This window comes from Mustelus asterias, chromosome 4 (assembly GCF_964213995.1).
Source record: "Mustelus asterias chromosome 4, sMusAst1.hap1.1, whole genome shotgun sequence".
In the NCBI taxonomy this organism is placed as follows: Eukaryota; Metazoa; Chordata; class Chondrichthyes; order Carcharhiniformes; family Triakidae; genus Mustelus; species Mustelus asterias.
In genome coordinates this window covers 159,800-178,618 of record NC_135804.1, presented here as the reverse complement: position 1 = coordinate 178,618, position 18,819 = coordinate 159,800, and the positions used below count along the sequence as shown (strand labels likewise).

At 46.4% G+C, this 18,819-nt stretch overlaps 1 protein-coding gene across 4 annotated transcripts in view; it reads left to right on the top strand.

Annotated features, from left to right (window-relative positions):
- Nucleotides 1–18,819, top strand: part of tango6 (transport and golgi organization 6 homolog (Drosophila)) — a 133,017-nt gene that overhangs the window by 27,826 nt on the left and 86,372 nt on the right. For all 4 annotated transcript variants that reach the window (XM_078210457.1, XM_078210455.1, XM_078210456.1 and 1 more), the window contains exons 6-10: nucleotides 649–811; nucleotides 4,338–4,420; nucleotides 8,444–8,556; nucleotides 9,534–9,710; nucleotides 15,837–15,963. In XM_078210457.1, coding sequence (XP_078066583.1) covers nucleotides 649–811; nucleotides 4,338–4,420; nucleotides 8,444–8,556; nucleotides 9,534–9,710; nucleotides 15,837–15,963 — 663 coding nt within the window. The remainder of the gene's footprint in view (nucleotides 1–648; nucleotides 812–4,337; nucleotides 4,421–8,443; nucleotides 8,557–9,533; nucleotides 9,711–15,836; nucleotides 15,964–18,819) is intronic.

Sequence of the window (18,819 nt, the reverse complement as noted above, 5' to 3'; positions counted from 1 at the left end):
GACATTGCAATGTTGATTGGGCTGGCTGTGCCTTTGTTGTGTCATAATTTAAAACTGAGTACACAGCTGAGTGATCTGCTGTTTATTAATTTTCCTTCCAAGCGGTTTGATTCAACTGGGTAACTTTCAGAGGATAGCTAAGAATTCACCACGTTGCTGTAATCTTGGAGTCACACGTAAACCAGACTGGGTAAGGACAGGAGGTTTTCTTCCCAATAGGGCATTAGGGAACCAGTTGCATTTTTGTGATAATTCAACAACATTCTGGTCACTTTTATTGACACCAGCTTTTTATTTCCAATTTTTCTTCAGTGAATTGAAATTGTCAGCCTGTCTGTGGTGGGAATCAAACTCATTTCCTTTAAATATAAATCCAGTTGTCTGGCCCCAGTAATGTAATCGCTGCATTAACAGACCCTGGAGGTGACATTTCCCAGCCCTGGACAGGGTTTTACTGCCTGTGAATTGAAAAGCCGGTTTCATAGATTGCTTCTCATTAAATTAAGATATTTTTCACCTTTCAGTGCAGGCTGTGCACACAAGTGAAACAGCTTGTTGTGGCCTATATTATCTCATACTTTAGAATCCTTAAAGCAGCAATTAGTTTAATGTTATTTCTGACACTGCCCTATTTCTGCTTCATACCAGGTTCTTGAACTGTTTCACATTAAGGACAAACTGACTGCCCACCAGTTTCAGAGAGTGGCAACGACAACTCTCCTCTCGATGGTAAAAGAACAACCTGAACTAGCAGAAAAGTACCTGCTGAGACCTCTCCTCGCGCCTCTGATCTGCTGCTTGGATACTGGAGGTACGGAGATGAGTTGTGTTTACAAAGAGGGCATATATCAAAACAGAGTCAATTACAAGATAATGGTTGGAATGCGAGTCTTTACAGGTACAGACAATGCGAGTGGAGAGAGGGTAAAGCACAGGTTAGAGGTGTGAATTGTCTCAAGCCAGGACAGTTAGTAAGATTTTTGCAAGCCCAGGCAAATCGTGGGGGTTACAGGTAGTGTGACATGAACCCACTACTTGCCTTCAAACAACCATGCAACTACCTGACCTTCAGGAGAACAGCGACCACATCACACAACCCTGCCACAGCAACCTCTGCAAGACATGCCGGATCATCGACACGGATGCCATCATCTCACACGAGAACATTATCGACCAGGCACACAGTACACACTCTTGCAGCTCGGCCAACGTTGTCTACCTGATATGCTGCAGGAAAGAATATCCCGAGACATGGTACATTGGGGAGACCATGCAGACGCTACGGCAACGGATGAATGGACACCGTTCAACAATCACCAGGCAGGAGTGTTCCCTTACTGAAGGGGAACACTTCAGCGGTCAAGCCTCCGATCTTCGGGTAAGCGTTCTCCAAGGCGGTCTTCAAGACACATGACAACGCAACATCGCCGAGCAGAAACTGATAGCCAAGTTCCACACAAGGACGGCCTCAACCGGGATCTTGGGTTCATGTCACACTACCTGTGTAATGCAAAATCTTACTAACTGTCCTGGCATGAAACCATTCACACCTCTTTTAACCTGTGCTTAACCCTCTCTCCACTCGCATTGTCTGTACCTGTTAAGACTTGGTTACCTGTTAAGACTCGCATTACAACCATTATCTTAGTAAGTAATCTCTCAACACCAGGTCAAAGTCCAACAGGTTTATTTGGTAGCACGAGCTTTTGGAGCACTGCCTCTTCATCAGTTGAGTTATCACCATTATCTTGTAATTGAGTTTGTGTCTACATATGCCCTGTTTCTGAACCCAACTCTTCACTCACCTGAGGAAGGATCAGCGCTCCGAAAGCTCGTGCCACCAAGTAAACCTGTTGGACTTTAACCTGGTGTTGTGAGACTTCTTACCGTGTCCACCCCAGTCCAACGCCGCCATCTCCACATCACAGCTACCGACCTCATGCCCTCCTTAACTGGCATCAGGTCTTGTCTGCCAGTACATATTACAAATCTTGCTCTCCCGCTCTCTCCCCCCTCCTCCCCACTTCTCTCTCCCCCCCTCTCCCCCCCGTTCTCCCACCCTCTCCCCCCCTCCCATCGCCCCCCCCATCACTCCCCTCTCCTATCGCCCCCCTCTCCCATCACTCTCCCATCGCCCCCCCTCTCCCATCCCCCCCCCAACACCCCCCCCTCTCCCATCGCCCCACCCTCTCCCAACACCCCCCCTCTCCCATCGCCCCCCCCCTCGCATCGCCCCCCCCCCCTCGCATCGCCCTCCCCTCTCGCATAGCACCCCCCCTCCCATCACTCCCCCCCTCCCATCGCCCCCCCCCCATCGCCCTCCCCTCCCATTGCCCCCCCTCTCCCATCACCCCCCCTCCCATCGCCCCCCTCCCATCGCCCCCCCCTCCCATCGCCCCCCACTCCCATCGCCCCCCTCTCCCATCGCCCCCCTCTCCCATCGCCCCCCTCTCCCATCGCCCCCCTCTCCCATCGCCCCCCTCTCCCATCGCCCCCCTCTCCCATCGCCCCCCTCTCCCATCGCCCCCCTCTCCCATCGCCCCCCTCTCCCATCGCCCCCCCTCCCATCGCCCCCTCCCATCGCCCCCCCTCCCATCGCCCCCCCTCTCCCATCGCCCCCCCTCTCCCATCGCCCCCCCTCTCCCATCGCCCCCCCTCTCCCATCGCCCCCCCTCCCATCGCCCCCCCTCCCATCGCCCCCCCTCCCATCGCCCCCCCCTCCCATCGCCCCCCCTCCCATCGCCCCCCCTCCCATCGCTCCCCCCTTCCCATCGCCCCCCCTCCCATCGCCCCCCCTCCCATCGCCCCCCCTCCCATCGCCCCCCTCTCCCATCGCCCGCCCTCCCTCTCCCGCCCTCCCTCTCCCCCTCTCCCCCCTCTTCCCCCCTCCCCATCTCTCCCCCCCCCCCCCCTTATCCCTCTCTCCCTTTCTAGAATTTGAGGGCTTTGATGGGGTATCTTTGGGCAGTGCGTAGGGATTTCTGTAAGGGGCTGTGGGCCAGGCAAGTAATTGTAGTGTCATAGAAGTGTACAGCACAGAAACAGGCCTTTTGGCCCAACTTGTCCATGCTGATCAGGTTTCCTAAATGGAACTAGTCCAATTTGCCAGCGTTTGACCGGTATATCTCTCGTAAGCAGGGTGGTTTGGTGAAGCAGGTATGAAGAGTTGCGCTTACTTTGTGATATGAGGCTGTTTAAATTATTTAACATGAGTCAGTCAGAGGTTTTAATGAATTGCTTTTATCTTCGTGCCTCTTCACTTTCTCTGCTAAGGATGTAGTAGCAAGTGTTCTTCGGCTACTCGTCTCATGGGCTTGATTTATTTTAATAATATAGTTGAGAAATGCTTATTATTTCCAATTCCCCGCGGGTGAATTTCTTTGAGGTTTCCATTAGCAAAACCACGCCTTTTGCCAAGAGCCCAATTAACAAGACTTACAAGCAACTACAATTAAATGTAAATGGTTCAGTCAGTTCACTGAAACGGTACTCTTTGCTCTCTGGTTTTTATCTCCTTTGGACAGAATGCAGGGAGCTGAGGGGCGGGATGGGGGAGTGCAGAGAGATGGCTGGGGGGCGGTGCAGGGCGATGGTGGGGGAGGGGTGCAGGGCGATGGTGGGGGAGGGGTGCAGGGCGATGGTGGGGGAGGGGTGCATGGAGATATGGGGTGCAGGGAGATGTGGGGTGGGGGGGGGTGGGGGGGAGTGGAGTACGGGAAGCCGTGCAGGTATAGCAAACGAGTGTCTTCGTTCCACCACCTGTTTCCTGCTCATTTAGCACTGACTTGGTTGCTGTTAAATAGCAGAAGGCCTTGAGTTCATCCTTGTGATGCATTCTTCAATTTTCACAAGGTTTTGTTCTCACTCGAATGACGGAGGTTGAGGGGAGACCTGATAGAAGTCTACAAGATTATGAGAGGCATGGACAGAGTAGATAGTCAGAAGTTTTTTCCCAGGGTGGAAGAGTCAATTACGAGGGGGCACAGGTTTAAGGTGCGAGGGGCAAGGTTTAAAGAAGATATACGAGGCAGATTTTTTACACAGCGGGTGGTAGGTGCCTGGAACTCGTTGCCAGGGAAGGTAGTGGAAGCGGATACAGCAGTGACTTTTAAGGGGCGTCTTGACAAATACATGAATAGGATGGGAATAGAGAGATATGGTCAGGGGTTTTAGTTAAGTCGGGCAGCATGGTCGGTGCAGGCTTGGAGGGCCGAAGGACCTGTTCCTGTGCTGTAATTTTCTTTGTTCTTTGTTCTTTTGTTCTTTGTTTCTCTGCTATTGGGACCAGATAACAAAATATGCAAACAACTCAACTTTGCTCTCTCCTTCCCTTTCAGAAATACTAGGGAAATCTGGACATGTGGGAACAGTGATCGTGGGAGAGCTGGAACTGACCAGATGTGTGGAGGATATATATAAGGTAAGAACAATACTCTTGCTTCTTAAGTACTTTTGCTGTGTTTGGGGCCCTTATCCTTCAGAGGGCGTGTCCATTTGTCGAGGTTGGTGGTTTGGAATCGAGATGATGTGACCGTGGGGAAAGTGCTGTACCGACCAAATCACAAAGGGAAACTTGGCAATTGCTATAGAGTCTTTGTATTTTTGTTACTGTGCTGAAGTCAGGAGTCAAAAATTCCAATCCCACTTTTGGAGATTTTGAGCAGTACATTACAGCATTAACTAAATAAAAGAAAACTTAAAAACATAAGATTACATTTACACATCTAAAAATTAGTCTTACAGATCATTTCCTCAAAGGAGCTTTACTTGGTTAGACTCACAATAACCCCAGGTAACAAAAATCCCAGTAAATTTACCCAAGTCATTCATGATCACTATAGGGAAGTTATGTAACAGGGCTTTTCTCTCGCACTTCCCTGTGGAGGATTCCAAGAACAATATCCTACTTTTGGGAACAACTGGCACTTTACTGGGTTGCTGGAGACTGCTCATTTTGCTTCTTTTCACAGGCCTCTCCCAGCATAAAGCACAGTGCAGTGTCTCACATAGCCACTCCTACAACGCAGCTCCCAACTTCACTTAAATACATTTTCTCTTTAAAATCATTGTTCACAACACCTCTCTGAATGTAACTGTGTTAAAAATATAAAGATTTTCCTATCCTCTATCGCTCCCACTCTTCGGTCGAATAAAACTTTGTTTTATTTATTTATGATCTTTGCCAGTTGGGAAAATCCTTTTCGTTTCTCTTTGACCTTGAGCAACTAAACCCAAACAACTCTTCTTTATCCCCTCATGCAAATTTCTGCCCATGTTGTGTTCAGTGAGAACACATCTTAACTTGGTCATCTCTACTTCAAATGCCTACTTTTACACCGAGACCCTTTGGTGCTTCCATTTAAATACATTAGTCACACACACGTACAACCCCATGACCCTGCTCTGCAAAATACCACAGGAATGTTAAGAAACTAATATTTCGTCACACAAGTCTCCTAACAGTGGATTGGCTTAAACTGTATTTATTTAGCAAATTCCATTTCCTGTTTTCTTGTTTTTGAAAGTTACACAAGCGATATGGCGTCTTAAGTTTCAATAGACCAAGAGACGGGATCAGTGAACCATGTAGAAAGAGCTGCCTTAACATAAAATATAATCCATGCCTTTTCATTGCAGACCAGGAAATGTATGCAAGCTTGATGGGAGTTTTTGTAGTGCTGAGAAATCTGATTGAAGTAGGATGTTATTTTGTGTGGCTATTAATGTGGATTTAAGGGACACAAGTAGAAACATAATGTCATTCTGTATTGTCAGATCATGGAGTATGACTCTGAGATGTCTCATGAAACTGTACAGTGCTTTTGCCAGTTGCAGTTTCAATCCTGCAATCACTGCTGCTCAGATCATAAGGAAAGAAGTGCAGGAAACAGTCATGTTCGTGGCGCCACAATTATTTGCAATATATTTTAATGACTTGGATGGGGGAAGTGAATGTACTATTGCCAAGTTTACAGATGACACAAAAATAGGTGGGAAGGCAAGTGGTGAGGATGACACGGAGTCTACAGAGGGATATAGACAGGTTGTGAGTGGCAGAAACTTGGCAAATGGAGTATAATGTAGGAAAATGTGAAGTTTTGCACTTTGGTAGGAAGAATAAAGGAGCTGAACATTACCTAAAGGAGAAAGACTGCAGGAAGCTGCAGCACAGAGGGATTGGGGATCCTCGTGCATAAATCTCAAAAAGCTAGCATGCGAGTTGGTCATGTCTGCATGACCAAAGTACACATTTGAACAGCAAGACTTTAAACTATGAGATCATAAAAACACTTATGATTCATAAGAAAAAAATATTAACTGGAGCAACCTTCTCTTCGAATGCAAATCGCAGTGAACCAGAAAGTGAGACCAGCGAATCGGAGGATGAGTCAAAGAATGCAAAATCATTGACAAAATTAGACTTTCAGAAAGAGGAAGATGAGTTTGAGTGAGAGAAGTCCATGGTTATGGATGTTGGAAAGCTCCATCCCTACAGTGAAATTATTCAAAATCCTGAATTATTATCTTTGATGACTGATGAAGAACGAGAAAGTTACATTAGTACTTGCCAAGAGTTGTTCCATTTAATATATGATTAACATCTGTATTAGATTGCATCTTTCACACAAAACCAGTTCAGAATTTATCTGGTGAATGGAAGGTGGATAAACAGTTTCTAAATTTGTCAACTGTGGTTTCTTGTATAATGTAGTGTAACAAGCTTGGTTGGTCTTTTTGGTTTAGTTAAACTAGAGAAAATAAGTAATAAACCTAACCATTGATTAGAAAAATAAAAAAAAATGGCGGCACAGTGACAGAGTGAGACACTACTGTCTCACAGCGCCAGGGACCCGGGTTCAATTCTGGTCTCGGGTCACTGTCTGTGTGGAGTTTGCACATTCTCCCCATGTCTGCGTGGGTTTCCTTCAATGCTCTGGTTTCCTCCCACAGTCCAAAGATGTGTGGGTTAGGTTGATTGGCCATGCTAAATTGCCCCTTAGTGTCAGGGGATTAGCAGGGTTAATACATGGTGTTACGGGGAGAGGGCCTGGGTGGGATTGTCGTCAGTGCAGGCTCGATGGGCTGAATGGTCTCCTTCTGCACTGTAGGGATTCTGTGATTCTAAGTTCAGCAGGTAATCGGGAAGGCAAATGGAATGTTGGCCTTTATTTCAAAGGGAATGGAGTTTAAAAATAGGGAAGCCTTGCTCAAACTATACAAGGCACTAATTAGACAATACCTGGAATACTGAGAACAGTTTTGGTCCCCTTATCTAAGGAAAGATATACTGGAATTGGAGACAATCGCTAGATTGATCCTGGGTATTGAGGGATTTTGTTATGAGGAGAGATTGAGTAGTTTGATCCTGTAATTAATGGAGTTTAGAAGAATGAGAGATGATCTTATTGAGAAATATCAGATTCTCAGGAGGCTTCACATGGTAGATGCTGAAAAGTTGTTTCCCCTTCTGGGATAGTCTAGGACCAGAGGACATAATCTCAGAGTAAGGGGTTGCCCATTTGAGACGGAGATGAGGAGGAGCTTCTACTCTGAGGGTAGTGAAACTGTGGAATTCTTTACTGCAGAGGACTGTAGAAGCTGGGTCATTCAGTATGTTCAAGGCTGAGATAGACAGTAAGGGAATCGAGGGTTATGAGGGTAAGGCAGGAAACTGGAGTTGAGGATTTATCACATCAGATCTGTCATGATTTCTCTGAATGGCAGAGCAGACTCGATGGACCAAATGGCCTACTTCTGCTCCCACATCTTATAGTCTTAGATATCAAGTGAGACTAGAGTACTTTCAGACAGACAAGTGAGCACAGAGAACAGATTCTTGATACAAAAGTTGATAAGATTTTGTTAGGCATGACTGAAGGATATGGGATGGGAGTGGGATGGAAAGGCACGGGGTGGGAGTGGGATGGAAAGATATTAGACAATATTTGAGACTTGAAACTTGTAAGTGCCTTGTTGCTGGCATTGATGTAACATCTGGTGTTGAGAAATACAAAAATGGATGAATATCTTTTGAATTTTTTGGGATATATTGAGCTTTTTGATATCATAGCATTGTCTCTGCCTGTGTCAGCATGGCGCGGCTGGAGGTGATTACTGAGGATTCTGCGCTCCTCCTATTCTGGCCTATTCTGATTTTCCAATTGATTTTGGGCCATTAATACTGGCACCATCGGCGGCTGTGCCTTTAGCTTCAAAACTCTTCAGTCTTGGAGTTCCCTCTACTTCATCTGATATGTGAAAGACCTCTTTGACCAAACTCAGGTCATCTGGCCTTTTATTTCCTTCTGTAGCCTGGTGTCAAACTTTGATAATGCTTGAAAAGTACTTTGGGGTGTAGCGATTATGTTAAAGATGCTATATAAATGCAAGTTATTGTTCTATTTCAGAATAATCGCTTTGTGTTTCTGCTCTTTCCTCCCAGGTCTGTGTGGTTGGCAATGACCCAAGCTCCAGGCTGTTGGAGTCTCTGAAGCCAGTAATTCCAGCAATCTTTAGTCTTCACTGTTTCACAAAGCGAGGAGTGTCCCATTTGCGGTTTGTATTTCCTTTCAAACTGTCTAGTGTTTACTTTGTCCTCAGTTTATTCTAAATGCTTGATTTCAGCTGGTATTGATGTGGTCAACTGTGCCAATGGCAGATGGATGGGTGGCTGAGGAAGGAGAATGCACTAGGGTCACAATTATAAAGATGTTGTTGGTGACTGTGGGAATGTTTCAGTGCTGTAAGAAGTCTCACAACAGCAGGTTAAAGTCCAACAGGTTTATTTGGAATCGCGAGCTTTCGGAGCGCTGCTCCTTCACTCACCTGATGAAGGGGCAGCGCTCCGAAAGCTCATGATTCCAAATAAACCTGTTAGACTTTAACCTGGTGTTGTGAGACTTCTTACTGTGCCCACCCCAGTCCAATGCTGGCATCTCCACATCAGTGCTCTGACAGAGCAGGAACCTGATTGGAGAGTTCCAGATGTTGAGTTGTGGGGAAGTGAGTTGGAGAGATGTTCTGTCACAGTACAGGGGCGTAAAGGGTTATTTAGTGCGTAAATGTACAGAGCTCCTGTTTAGGAGTGTAGGAACATGAGTATGCCACTCAGTTCCTCAAGCATCTTCTCCTATTCAATTAAATATTTGGCAGCTTTGAGGGAAGTTTTGCCTGGAGAAAAGGCAAAAGGTTTGGAGATGGGGGACAGGAGCAGCTGAATGAGAGATCTCAGTCCTACTGGAAAAGAGCTCCATGCCTGCCATCTACTTGTTGGAGGTGAGCATGGAGGAGGCAGGGGAGCAGACATTCAGTAACGCCTAACCTGCACACCATTGGACAGTGGGAAGAAGCTGGAGCACCTGGAGGGAAACCCACGCAGACACAGGGAGAACATGCAAACATGCGATCCTCTTGTGTTTCCCTCCATTCTCTGCCTCCTGTGAAGTGCAGCAAGTTTTTTCTGTGTGTTTTTAAAATATTCCACTGATGTTTGGTCTCTGCTCTTCACTAACGGCTGTTTATTTTTCTATCAGCTCTGGTTGCCAGGAGATTCTTTTGTGGTTTCTGCAGAAATGTGAGCCACAGGTGGCTATGTTGGTATTGAAGCAGCTGACAGGCCTGGCGCAATCTATTCCTGCCCTGCACCCACTGTACCACTTTACAGCAGGAGATGAGGGAGGTGTGAAGCTCAGTGTGAAGGAGGCAGTAAGGTAGGAGAGTTCTGAGAGTGGTGAATTGTAGCCAAAAATAATCACTAATTGGCAGCTTTACAGCACATTTAACATAAAGCATCCCAACGGCACTTCACAGAGGCTGCAACTCCAACTTTGCAACTCTATAGAATCACCAAATCCTTACGTTGCAGAAGGAGGCCATTCAACCGATTGAGTCTGCCTTGGCTTGCTGAAAGAGCATTCTACCACATTCCACAACCCTATTTTATCCCCATAACTTTGCACGTTACTTATTTTCATGTAGCAATCCAATTCGCTTCTGAAGACCTTGATTGAATCTGTGTCTCCCGCCTTTGCAGGAAGTTCATTCCAGTTCGTCAGTATGGCTTTGTCAGGAGCAGATCATGTGTAATAGACTTGATTGAATTTTTCGGGGAAGTGACTCGGGGTGTAGATGAGGGCAGTGCAGTTGATGTAGTTTATATGGATTTCAGTAAGGCTTTTGACACAGTCCCAAGTCAAAAAGGTAAGAGCCAGGACAATTTGGCAAATTGGATTCAAAATTGGCTTAGTGGCAGGGAGGGTGTTAGTCGAAGGTTATTTTTGTGACTGGAAGCCTGTATCCATTGGTGTGCCTCAGGGATTGGTGCTGGGTCCCTTGCTGTTTGTAGTGTACATTAATGATTTAGATCTGAAGGCGGGAGATATGATCTTTTGATTTGATTTATTATTGTCACATGTATTAGTATACAGTGAAAAGTATTGTTTCTTGTGGGCTATACAGACAAAGCATACAGTTCATAGAGAAGGAAAGGCGAGAATGCAGATTGTAGCATTACAGTCATCGCTAGGGTGTAAAGAAAAATCAACTTAATGCGAGGTAAATCCATTCAGATGTCTGATGGCAGCAGGGAAGAAGCTGTTCTTGAGTCGATTGGTTCGTGTCCTCAGACTTTTGTATCTTTTTCCCGACAGGTGTAAGAGAGAATGTCCGTGGTTTGTGGGGATCCTTGATTATGCTGCTGCTTTGCTGAGGCAGTGGGAAGTGTAGACAGAGTCAATAGATGGGTGGCTGGTTTGCGTGATGGACTGGGCTTCATTCACAGCCCTTTATAGTTTCTTGCAGTCTTGGACAGAACAGGAGCCATGCCAAGCTGTGATACAACCAGAAAGAATGTCTTCTATGATGCACCTGTAAAAGTTGGTGAGTGTTGTAATGGACATGCCAAATTTCCTTAGCCTCCTGAGAAAGTAGAAGCGTTGGTGGGCTTTCTTAACTACAGTTTCGACGTGGACGGACCAGGACAGGTTGTTGGTGACCTGGACACCAAGAAACTTGAAGCTCTTGACCATTTCCACTTCATTCCCTTTGATATAGACAGGGGCATGTCCTCCAACGCTCCCTAAAGTCGATGACCATCTCCTTCATTTTGTTGACATTGAGAGAGATTATTGTTGCTGCACCAGTTCACCAGATTCTCTATCTCATTCCTATACTCTGTCGCATCATTGTTTGAGATCCGACCCACTACAGTGGTGTCATCAGCAAACTTGAAAATCGAGTTGGAGGGGAATTTGGCCACAAAGTCATAGGTGTAAAAGGAGCATAGTAAGAGGCTGATGACACAGCCTTGTGGGGCACCGGTGTTGAGGATGATTGTGGAGGAGGTGTTGTTGCCTATCCTTACTGATTGTGGTCTGTGGGTTAGAAATTCTAGGATCCAGTTGCAGAGGGAGGAGCTGAACCCTAGGCCACGGAGTTTGGAGATGAGTTTTGTAGGAATAATGGTGTTGAAGGCTGAGCTGTAGGCAATAAATAGGAGTCTGACATAGGTGTCTTTGTTATCTCGGTGTTCCAGGGTTGAGTGCAGGGCCAGGGAGATGGCGTCTGCTGTGGACCTGTTGCGGCGGTAGGCAAACTGTAGTGGATCCTGGCAGTCCAGGAGGCTGGAATTGATTCGTGCCATGACTAACCTTTCGAAGCACTTTGTAATGATGGATGGCAGAGCCGCTGGACGATAGTCATTAAGGCACGCTGCTTGGCTTTTCTTTGGTACCAGAATCAGTAAGTTCACAGATGATATTGGTCAGAACATTAAATACAGGAGTTGGGAGCTTAGTGATTAAAAACTGGGCGGCATGGACAAGTTGGTCCAATGGGCCTGTTGCCATGCTGTAAACCTCTATGATACGAAAATTGGTGGTGTGGTAAATAGCGAGGAGGCAAGCCTTAGATTACAGGATGATATAGATGGGCTGGTCGGATGGGCAGAACAGTGGAAAATGGTATTTAACCCTGAAAAGTGTGAGTGATGCATTTTGGGAGGACTAACAAGGCAAGGGATACACAATGAACAGTAGGACGCTGGAAGTACAGATGACCAGAAGGACCTTGGGGTGCATGTTCATAGATCCCTGAAGGCAGCAGGATAGGTGGATAAGGTGGTTAAGAAGGCATTTGGGATACTTGTTTGTATTACCTGAGGCACAGAATGTAAGAGCAGGGAGGTTATGATGGAGCTGTATAAAATGCTCGTTAGGTCACAGCTAAAGTACTGCAGTTCTTTTTACCACACTATAGGAAGGATGTGATTGCACTGGAAAGGGTGCAGAGGAAATTCACCAGGATGCTGCCTGGGCTGCAGCGTTTCAGCTATGAAGAGAGGCTGGTTAGGCAGGTGTTGTTTTCCTTAGAGCAGAGAAGGCTGAGGGGGGACCTGATTGAGGTGTACACAATTCTGAGGGACATAGATAAGGGCAATAGAAAGGAACACTTTCCCTTGGCAGTGAGGTCAATAACCAAGGGGCATAGGTTTAAGATAAGAGGCTGGAGATTTAGAGGGGGTTTGAGGAAAAACATTTTTACCCAGAAGGCGGTGAGAATCTGGAACTAGCTGCCTGAAAGGGTGGGAGAGGCGGAAACCCTCACTTTGTTTAAGAAGCATTTAGCTGAACACCTGAAACACCATAGCACACAAGGTTACTGACCAAGTGTTGGACAATGGGATTAGAATAGATGTGGCCAGTGTAGGCACAGTACACTGAAGGGCCTCATTGTGCTGTAAAACACTATGATTGACCCCATCACTTGAAACATCAGAATAAGTGCTGGAAAATGGGATTAGCGTGCCTTTAGTGGTAGTTATTGTCGGTCAGACTTGATGGGCTGAAGGGCCTTTCCTGCAATGTATGACTATGTCTATCTTTAACATTTTTAGTTAACCACTGATTGTGGGCCCTCTCCTTGGAATTTTTCTTTCTCGCCGTAATAGAACATAGAACATAGAACATAGAAAGCCACAGCACAAACAGGCCCTTCGGCCCACAGGTTGCGCCGATCACATCCCCACCTCTAGGCCTATCTATAGCCCTCAATCCCATTAAATCCCATGTACTCATCCAGAAGTCTCTTAAAAGACCCCAACGAGTTTGCCTCCACCACCACCGACGTCAGCCGATTCCACTCACCCACCACCCTCTGAGTGAAAAACTTACCCCTGACATCTCCTCTGTACCTACCCCCCAGCACCTTAAACCTGTGTCCTCTCGTAGCAACCATTTCAGCCCTTGGAAATAGCCTCTGAGAGTCTACCTTATCCAGACCTCTCAACATCTTGTAAACCTCTATCAGGTCACCTCTCATCCTTCGTCTGTCCAGGGAGAAGAGACCAAGCTCCCTCAACCTATCCTCATAAGGCATGCCCCCCAATCCAGGCAACATCCTTGTAAATCTCCTCTGCACCCTTTCAATGGCTTCAACATCTTTCCTGTAATGAGGTGACCAGAACTGCGCGCAGTACTCCAAGTGGGGTCTAACCAGGGTCCTATAAAGCTGCAGCATTATCTCCCGACTCCTAAACTCAATCCCTCGATTAATGAAGGCCAGTACGCCGTACGCCTTCTTGACCGCATCCTCCACCTGCGAGGCCGATTTAAGAGTCCTATGGACCCGGACCCCAAGGTCCTTCTGATCCTCTACACTGCTAAGAATGGTACCCTTCATATTATACTGCTGCTTCATCCCATTGGATCTGCCAAAATGGATCACCACACACTTATCCGAGTTGAATGTATCTGTTCTGTAAATTCTGAAATATTCCTTTAAATGTCTGCCACTGCCAATGTCGACTGACCTATCGCTTAATCTCATTTGCCAGTTCACTTTAGCTTCCATGCCCTCATAATTGCCCTTAACGTTTAAATTGCTGGCCTGTGACGCACTGTTCTCTTCCTCAAACTGATGTAAAATTGGATCATATTATGGTTGCTGCTACCTCGGAGTGCCTTCACAATGCGATCATTAATTACTCCTATCTTGTTATATAGTACTGGGTCCAGTATAGCCTGCGCTGGTTGGTGCAAGAGCATGTTGTTCTAAGAAGCTAACCTGAAGCAATTCAGTGAATTTCTTATCTAGGCTACTTTTGTCCATCCGATTTTTCCAGTCTATATGTTGATTCAAATCATGATTATCACGGTACCTTTCTGACAGGTTCCCATTATCTCTTCCTTCATACTCTGTCCTACTGTGTCGTTATGGAGTTATAGAGTTGTACAGTGCAGAAAAGGCTCTTCGGCCCATCGAGCCTGCACCAACAATAACTAACACTAAAGTCACGTTAATCCCACTTTCCTGCACTTGTCCCATATCTTTAAATGTTATGATGTTTCAAGTGCTCATCCAAATACTTTTTAAAGGTTGTACAGTTTCCAGCCTCCACTACCTTCCCAGGCAGTGCATTCCTGATTCCCACCAACCTCTGAGTGATTTTTTTTTTCTCAAATCCCTTCTGAATCTCCTGCCCATTACCCTAAAACTCTGCTCCCTCGTGAATGACTCCTTAACCAAGGGGAACAGCTGCTCCCTACTCACTCTGTCCATACCCCTCATAATCTTATACACCTCAATCATGTCCCCCCTCAGCCTTCTCTGCTCTAAAGAAAACAATCCAAGCTTATCCTAGTTACAATTGGAGGGCCTGTACCCCACTCCCACAAGTGACTTCTTGCCTTAATCATTTCTCATCTCAACCTAAACCACTTCTAGATCTGGTTTCCTGAACTTGGGTCAATCCTCTCTAATCCCATCATTCATTAACAGAGCCACACCTCCACCTTTTCATGGCTCCCTATCCTTCCTAAATGTCACGTATCCTTCAATATTCGGGTCTCAACCTATGTCATCCTGTTGCTATATCTCTGTAATGGCTATCAGATCATACTTATTAATTTCTCAGTTCATCTCTTTTGTTTTGAATACTGCATGCATTTAGATACAGAGCCTTTAGTTTTGTTGTTTTTTTATTTTTGTAGCATGTTGCCTTATCTGTTGATTTATTCTTATTTGTGGTCTCTGTTCCTTCCTGCCATGATCTGGTTATCATTTCCTATATTTCTCTCTTGCCATGTCTCTGCACTTTGGTTTACCACATCTTCCTGAATTTGATTCCTTACTGGCTATTTAATTTAAAACCCTCTCTACTTTTCTAATTGTGTGGCTTGCTAGAACACCAACCTCTGCACGGTTCAGCAATAGACTGGTCCAACAGTACAGATACCACTTCCCCAATACTGGTGCCAGTACCCCATGAACTGGAACCCACTTCTCCCACACCAGCCTTTGAACCACGCATTCATCTCTCTAATCTTATTTCTCTGTCAATTTGTATGTGGCTCAAGTAATAATCCAGAATTTATTACCTTTGAGGTTCTACTTCTGAATTTGGTGCCTAGCTCCTCATACTGAACATGCAGAGCCCCCTCCCTCGAGCTGCCCATGTCATTGTTCCTATGTGGACCACTGGATCTTCTCCCTCCCACTGTTAAGTCTCTCTCCAGCCCAGAGCAAATTTCCCAATCCTGGAATTGGGCAGGCAACATAGCCATCTGGAAGTTCACTCCTTGCTGCAGAGAATAGTGTCAATCTCTCATACTATGTTGTCCCCTACTAACACTTGCAATAGCTTCTCTTCCTGCTCCCACGCCATTATCTTTGTCCCCCATGGATCTAACCTCGGATCCTTCCTATTTTCTATCTGCCCGTTGCCCCAGGTAACGTCATCCAAAAACACAAAATCAGGTTCCACACGTACACCGATGAAACCAAGATTTGCCTCAACAGCTGCCCTGGCCACTCTCTGAGACTGTGTTTACTTTAACCAGTGATGAAGATGAAGCTTTATATGAGAAAGTGTCCTTGGAGCAGTGGTGGACCGAGTGCCTGGCACAGTTACTGAGCAATCTACAGGAAAGCAGCCTTGCTGGAGATTTCTTCATTGAGTGTTTAAAGGTAGGCAGAGCAGCAGCACCATTCTTGGTAACAGCACCTCACTGCTCTTTGCGCGGGGTAGGAGTGGACAGGGAATGCTGGACAGCCAGGTGGAAATGAGCTGGAAAGGAGAGCCAGGTGTCATCTGGTGCTGCTTCCTGCTCTGACGAGCCAGGAACAGGGATCAGCAGAGAAGCAAGGAGGTTGCTGTAGATACAAAATGCATCCTAGTCTTGCAACATGGGAAGAGTTAACAGGTTGTTTGATCTTTGGATGAAGCTGTTTTATGTCAGTATTTGCTGGAACTCGTTCCACCCGAAAGGCCATTAGCGCTGACATTCTGTTCCTGTTACCCAGCATCTACAGAGGTCATTGAGCACCAGTGCATACAGGAGTTCAGCTGACTTTCTCCACCCCGTATTCCAGGAGGGAATAGGCCTATTGTCACTCCTGATATGGATATTGGCCCAGGTCAGTGAATGCCACAAACCTGAAATCAAAGCAAAATACTGCAGATGCTGGAAATCTGAAATAAAAACAAAGTGCTGGGAAAATTCAACAAGTCTGGCAGTGTCTGTGGAGAGAGGAACAGTTAGTATTTTGAGAAGATTCATAGAACATAGAAGAACATAGAACAGTACAGCACAGAACAGGCCCTTCGGCCCACGATGTTGCGCCGAGCTTTGTCTGAAACCCAGATCAAGCTATTTCCTCCCTATCATCCCGAAGTACTCCATGTGCCTATCCAATAGCTTCTTAAATGTTCCTAAAGTTTCTGACTCCACTATCCCTGCAGGCAGTCCATTCCATACCCCAACAACTCTCTGCGTAAAGAACCTACCTCGGACATCCTTCCTATATCTCCCACCATGAACCCTATAGTTATGCCCCCGAGTTACCGCTCCATTCACCCGAGGAAATAGTCTTTGAACGTTCACTCTATCTATCCCCCTCATCATCTTATAAACCTCTATCAAGTCTCCTCTCAACCTCCTCCGCTCCAAAGAGAAAAGCCCAAGTTCCCTCAACCTTTCCTCATAAGACCTACCCTCCAAACCAGGCAGCATCCTGGTAAATCTCCACTGCACTCTTTCCAGTGTCTCCACATCCTTCTTGTAGTGAGGTGACCAGAACTGCACACAATATTCCAAATGTGGTCTCACCAAGGTCCTGTACAGTTGCAGCATAACCCCACGGTTCTTAAACTCAAACCCCCTGTTAATGAACGCCAACACACTATAGGCCTTCTTCACGGCTCTATCCACTTGAGTGGCAACCTTTAGAGATCTATGGATATGAACCCCAAGATCTCTCTGTTCCTCCACATTCTTCAGAACCCTACCTTTGACCCTGTAATCCACATTTAAATTAGTCCGACCAAAATGAATCACCTCGCATTTGTCAGGGTTAAACTCCATTTGCCATTTTTCAGCCCAGCTCTGCATCCTATCTATATCTCTCTGCAGCCTACAACAGCCCTCCACCTCATCCACTACTCCACCAATCTTGGTGTCATCAGCAAATTTACTGATCCACCCTTCAGCCCCCTCCTCCAAGTCATTTATAAAAATTACAAATAGCAGAGGACCAAGCACTGATCCCTGTGGCACTCCGCAGGTAACCGGTTTCCAGTCCGAAAATTTTCCATCCACCACCACCCTCTGTCTTCTGTTAGATACAGTAAGAAGTTTAACAACACCAGGTTAAAGTCCAACAGGTTTATTTGGTAGCAAAAGCCACACAAGCTTTCGAGGCTCTGAGCCCCTTCTTCAGGTGAGTGGGAATTCTGTTCACAAACAGAACTTATAAGACACAGACTCAATTTACATGAATAATGGTTGGAATGCGAATACTTACAACTAATCCAGTCTTTAAGAAACAAAACAATGGGAGTGGAGAGAGCATCAAGACAGGCTAAAAAGATGTGTATTGTCTCCAGACAAGACAGCCAGTGAAACTCTGCAGGTCCACGCAACTGTGGGAGTTACAAATAGTGTGACATAAATTCTGATTCTAGGATCGCATGATAAAGACTCAGGAGGAAAAAAGCAGAAATATTTATGTGAAATAGTGTGACATAAACCCAATATCCCGGTTGAGGCCGTCCTTGTGTGTGCGGAACCTGGCTATCAGTTTCTGCTCCGCGACTCTGCGCTGTCGTGTGTCGCGAAGGCCGCCTTGGAGAACGCTTACCCGAATATCAGAGGCCGAATGCCCGTGACCGCTGAAGTGCTCCCCAACAGGAAGAGAACAGTCTTGCCTGGTGATTGTCGAGCGGTGTTCATTCATCCGTTGTCGCAGCGTCTGCATAGTTTCCCCAATGTACCATGCCTCGGGACATCCTTTCTTGCAGCGTATCAGGTAGACAACGTTGGCCGAGTTGCAAGAGTATGTACCGTGTACCTGGTGGATGGTGTTCTCACGTGAGATGATGGCATCTGTGTCGATGATCCGGCACGTCTTGCAGAGGTTGCTGTGGCAGGGTTGTGTGGTGTCTTGGTCACTGTTCTCCTGAAGGCTGGGTAGTTTGCTGCGGACAATGGTCTGTTTGAGGTTGTGCGGTTGTTTGAAGGCAAGAAGTGGGGGTGTGGGGATGGCCTTGGCGAGATGTTCGTCTTCATCAATGACATGTTGAAGGCTCCGGAGGAGATGCCGTAGCTTCTCCGCTCCGGGGAAGTACTGGACGACGAAGGGTACTCTGTCCACTGTGTCCCGTGTTTGTCTTCTGAGGAGGTCGGTGCGGTTTTTCGCTGTGGCGCGTTGGAACTGTTGATCAATGAGTCTAGCGCCATATCCTGTTCTTATGAGGGCATCTTTCAGCGTCTGGAGGTGTCTGTTGCGATCCTCCTCATCCGAGCAGATCCTGTGTATACGGAG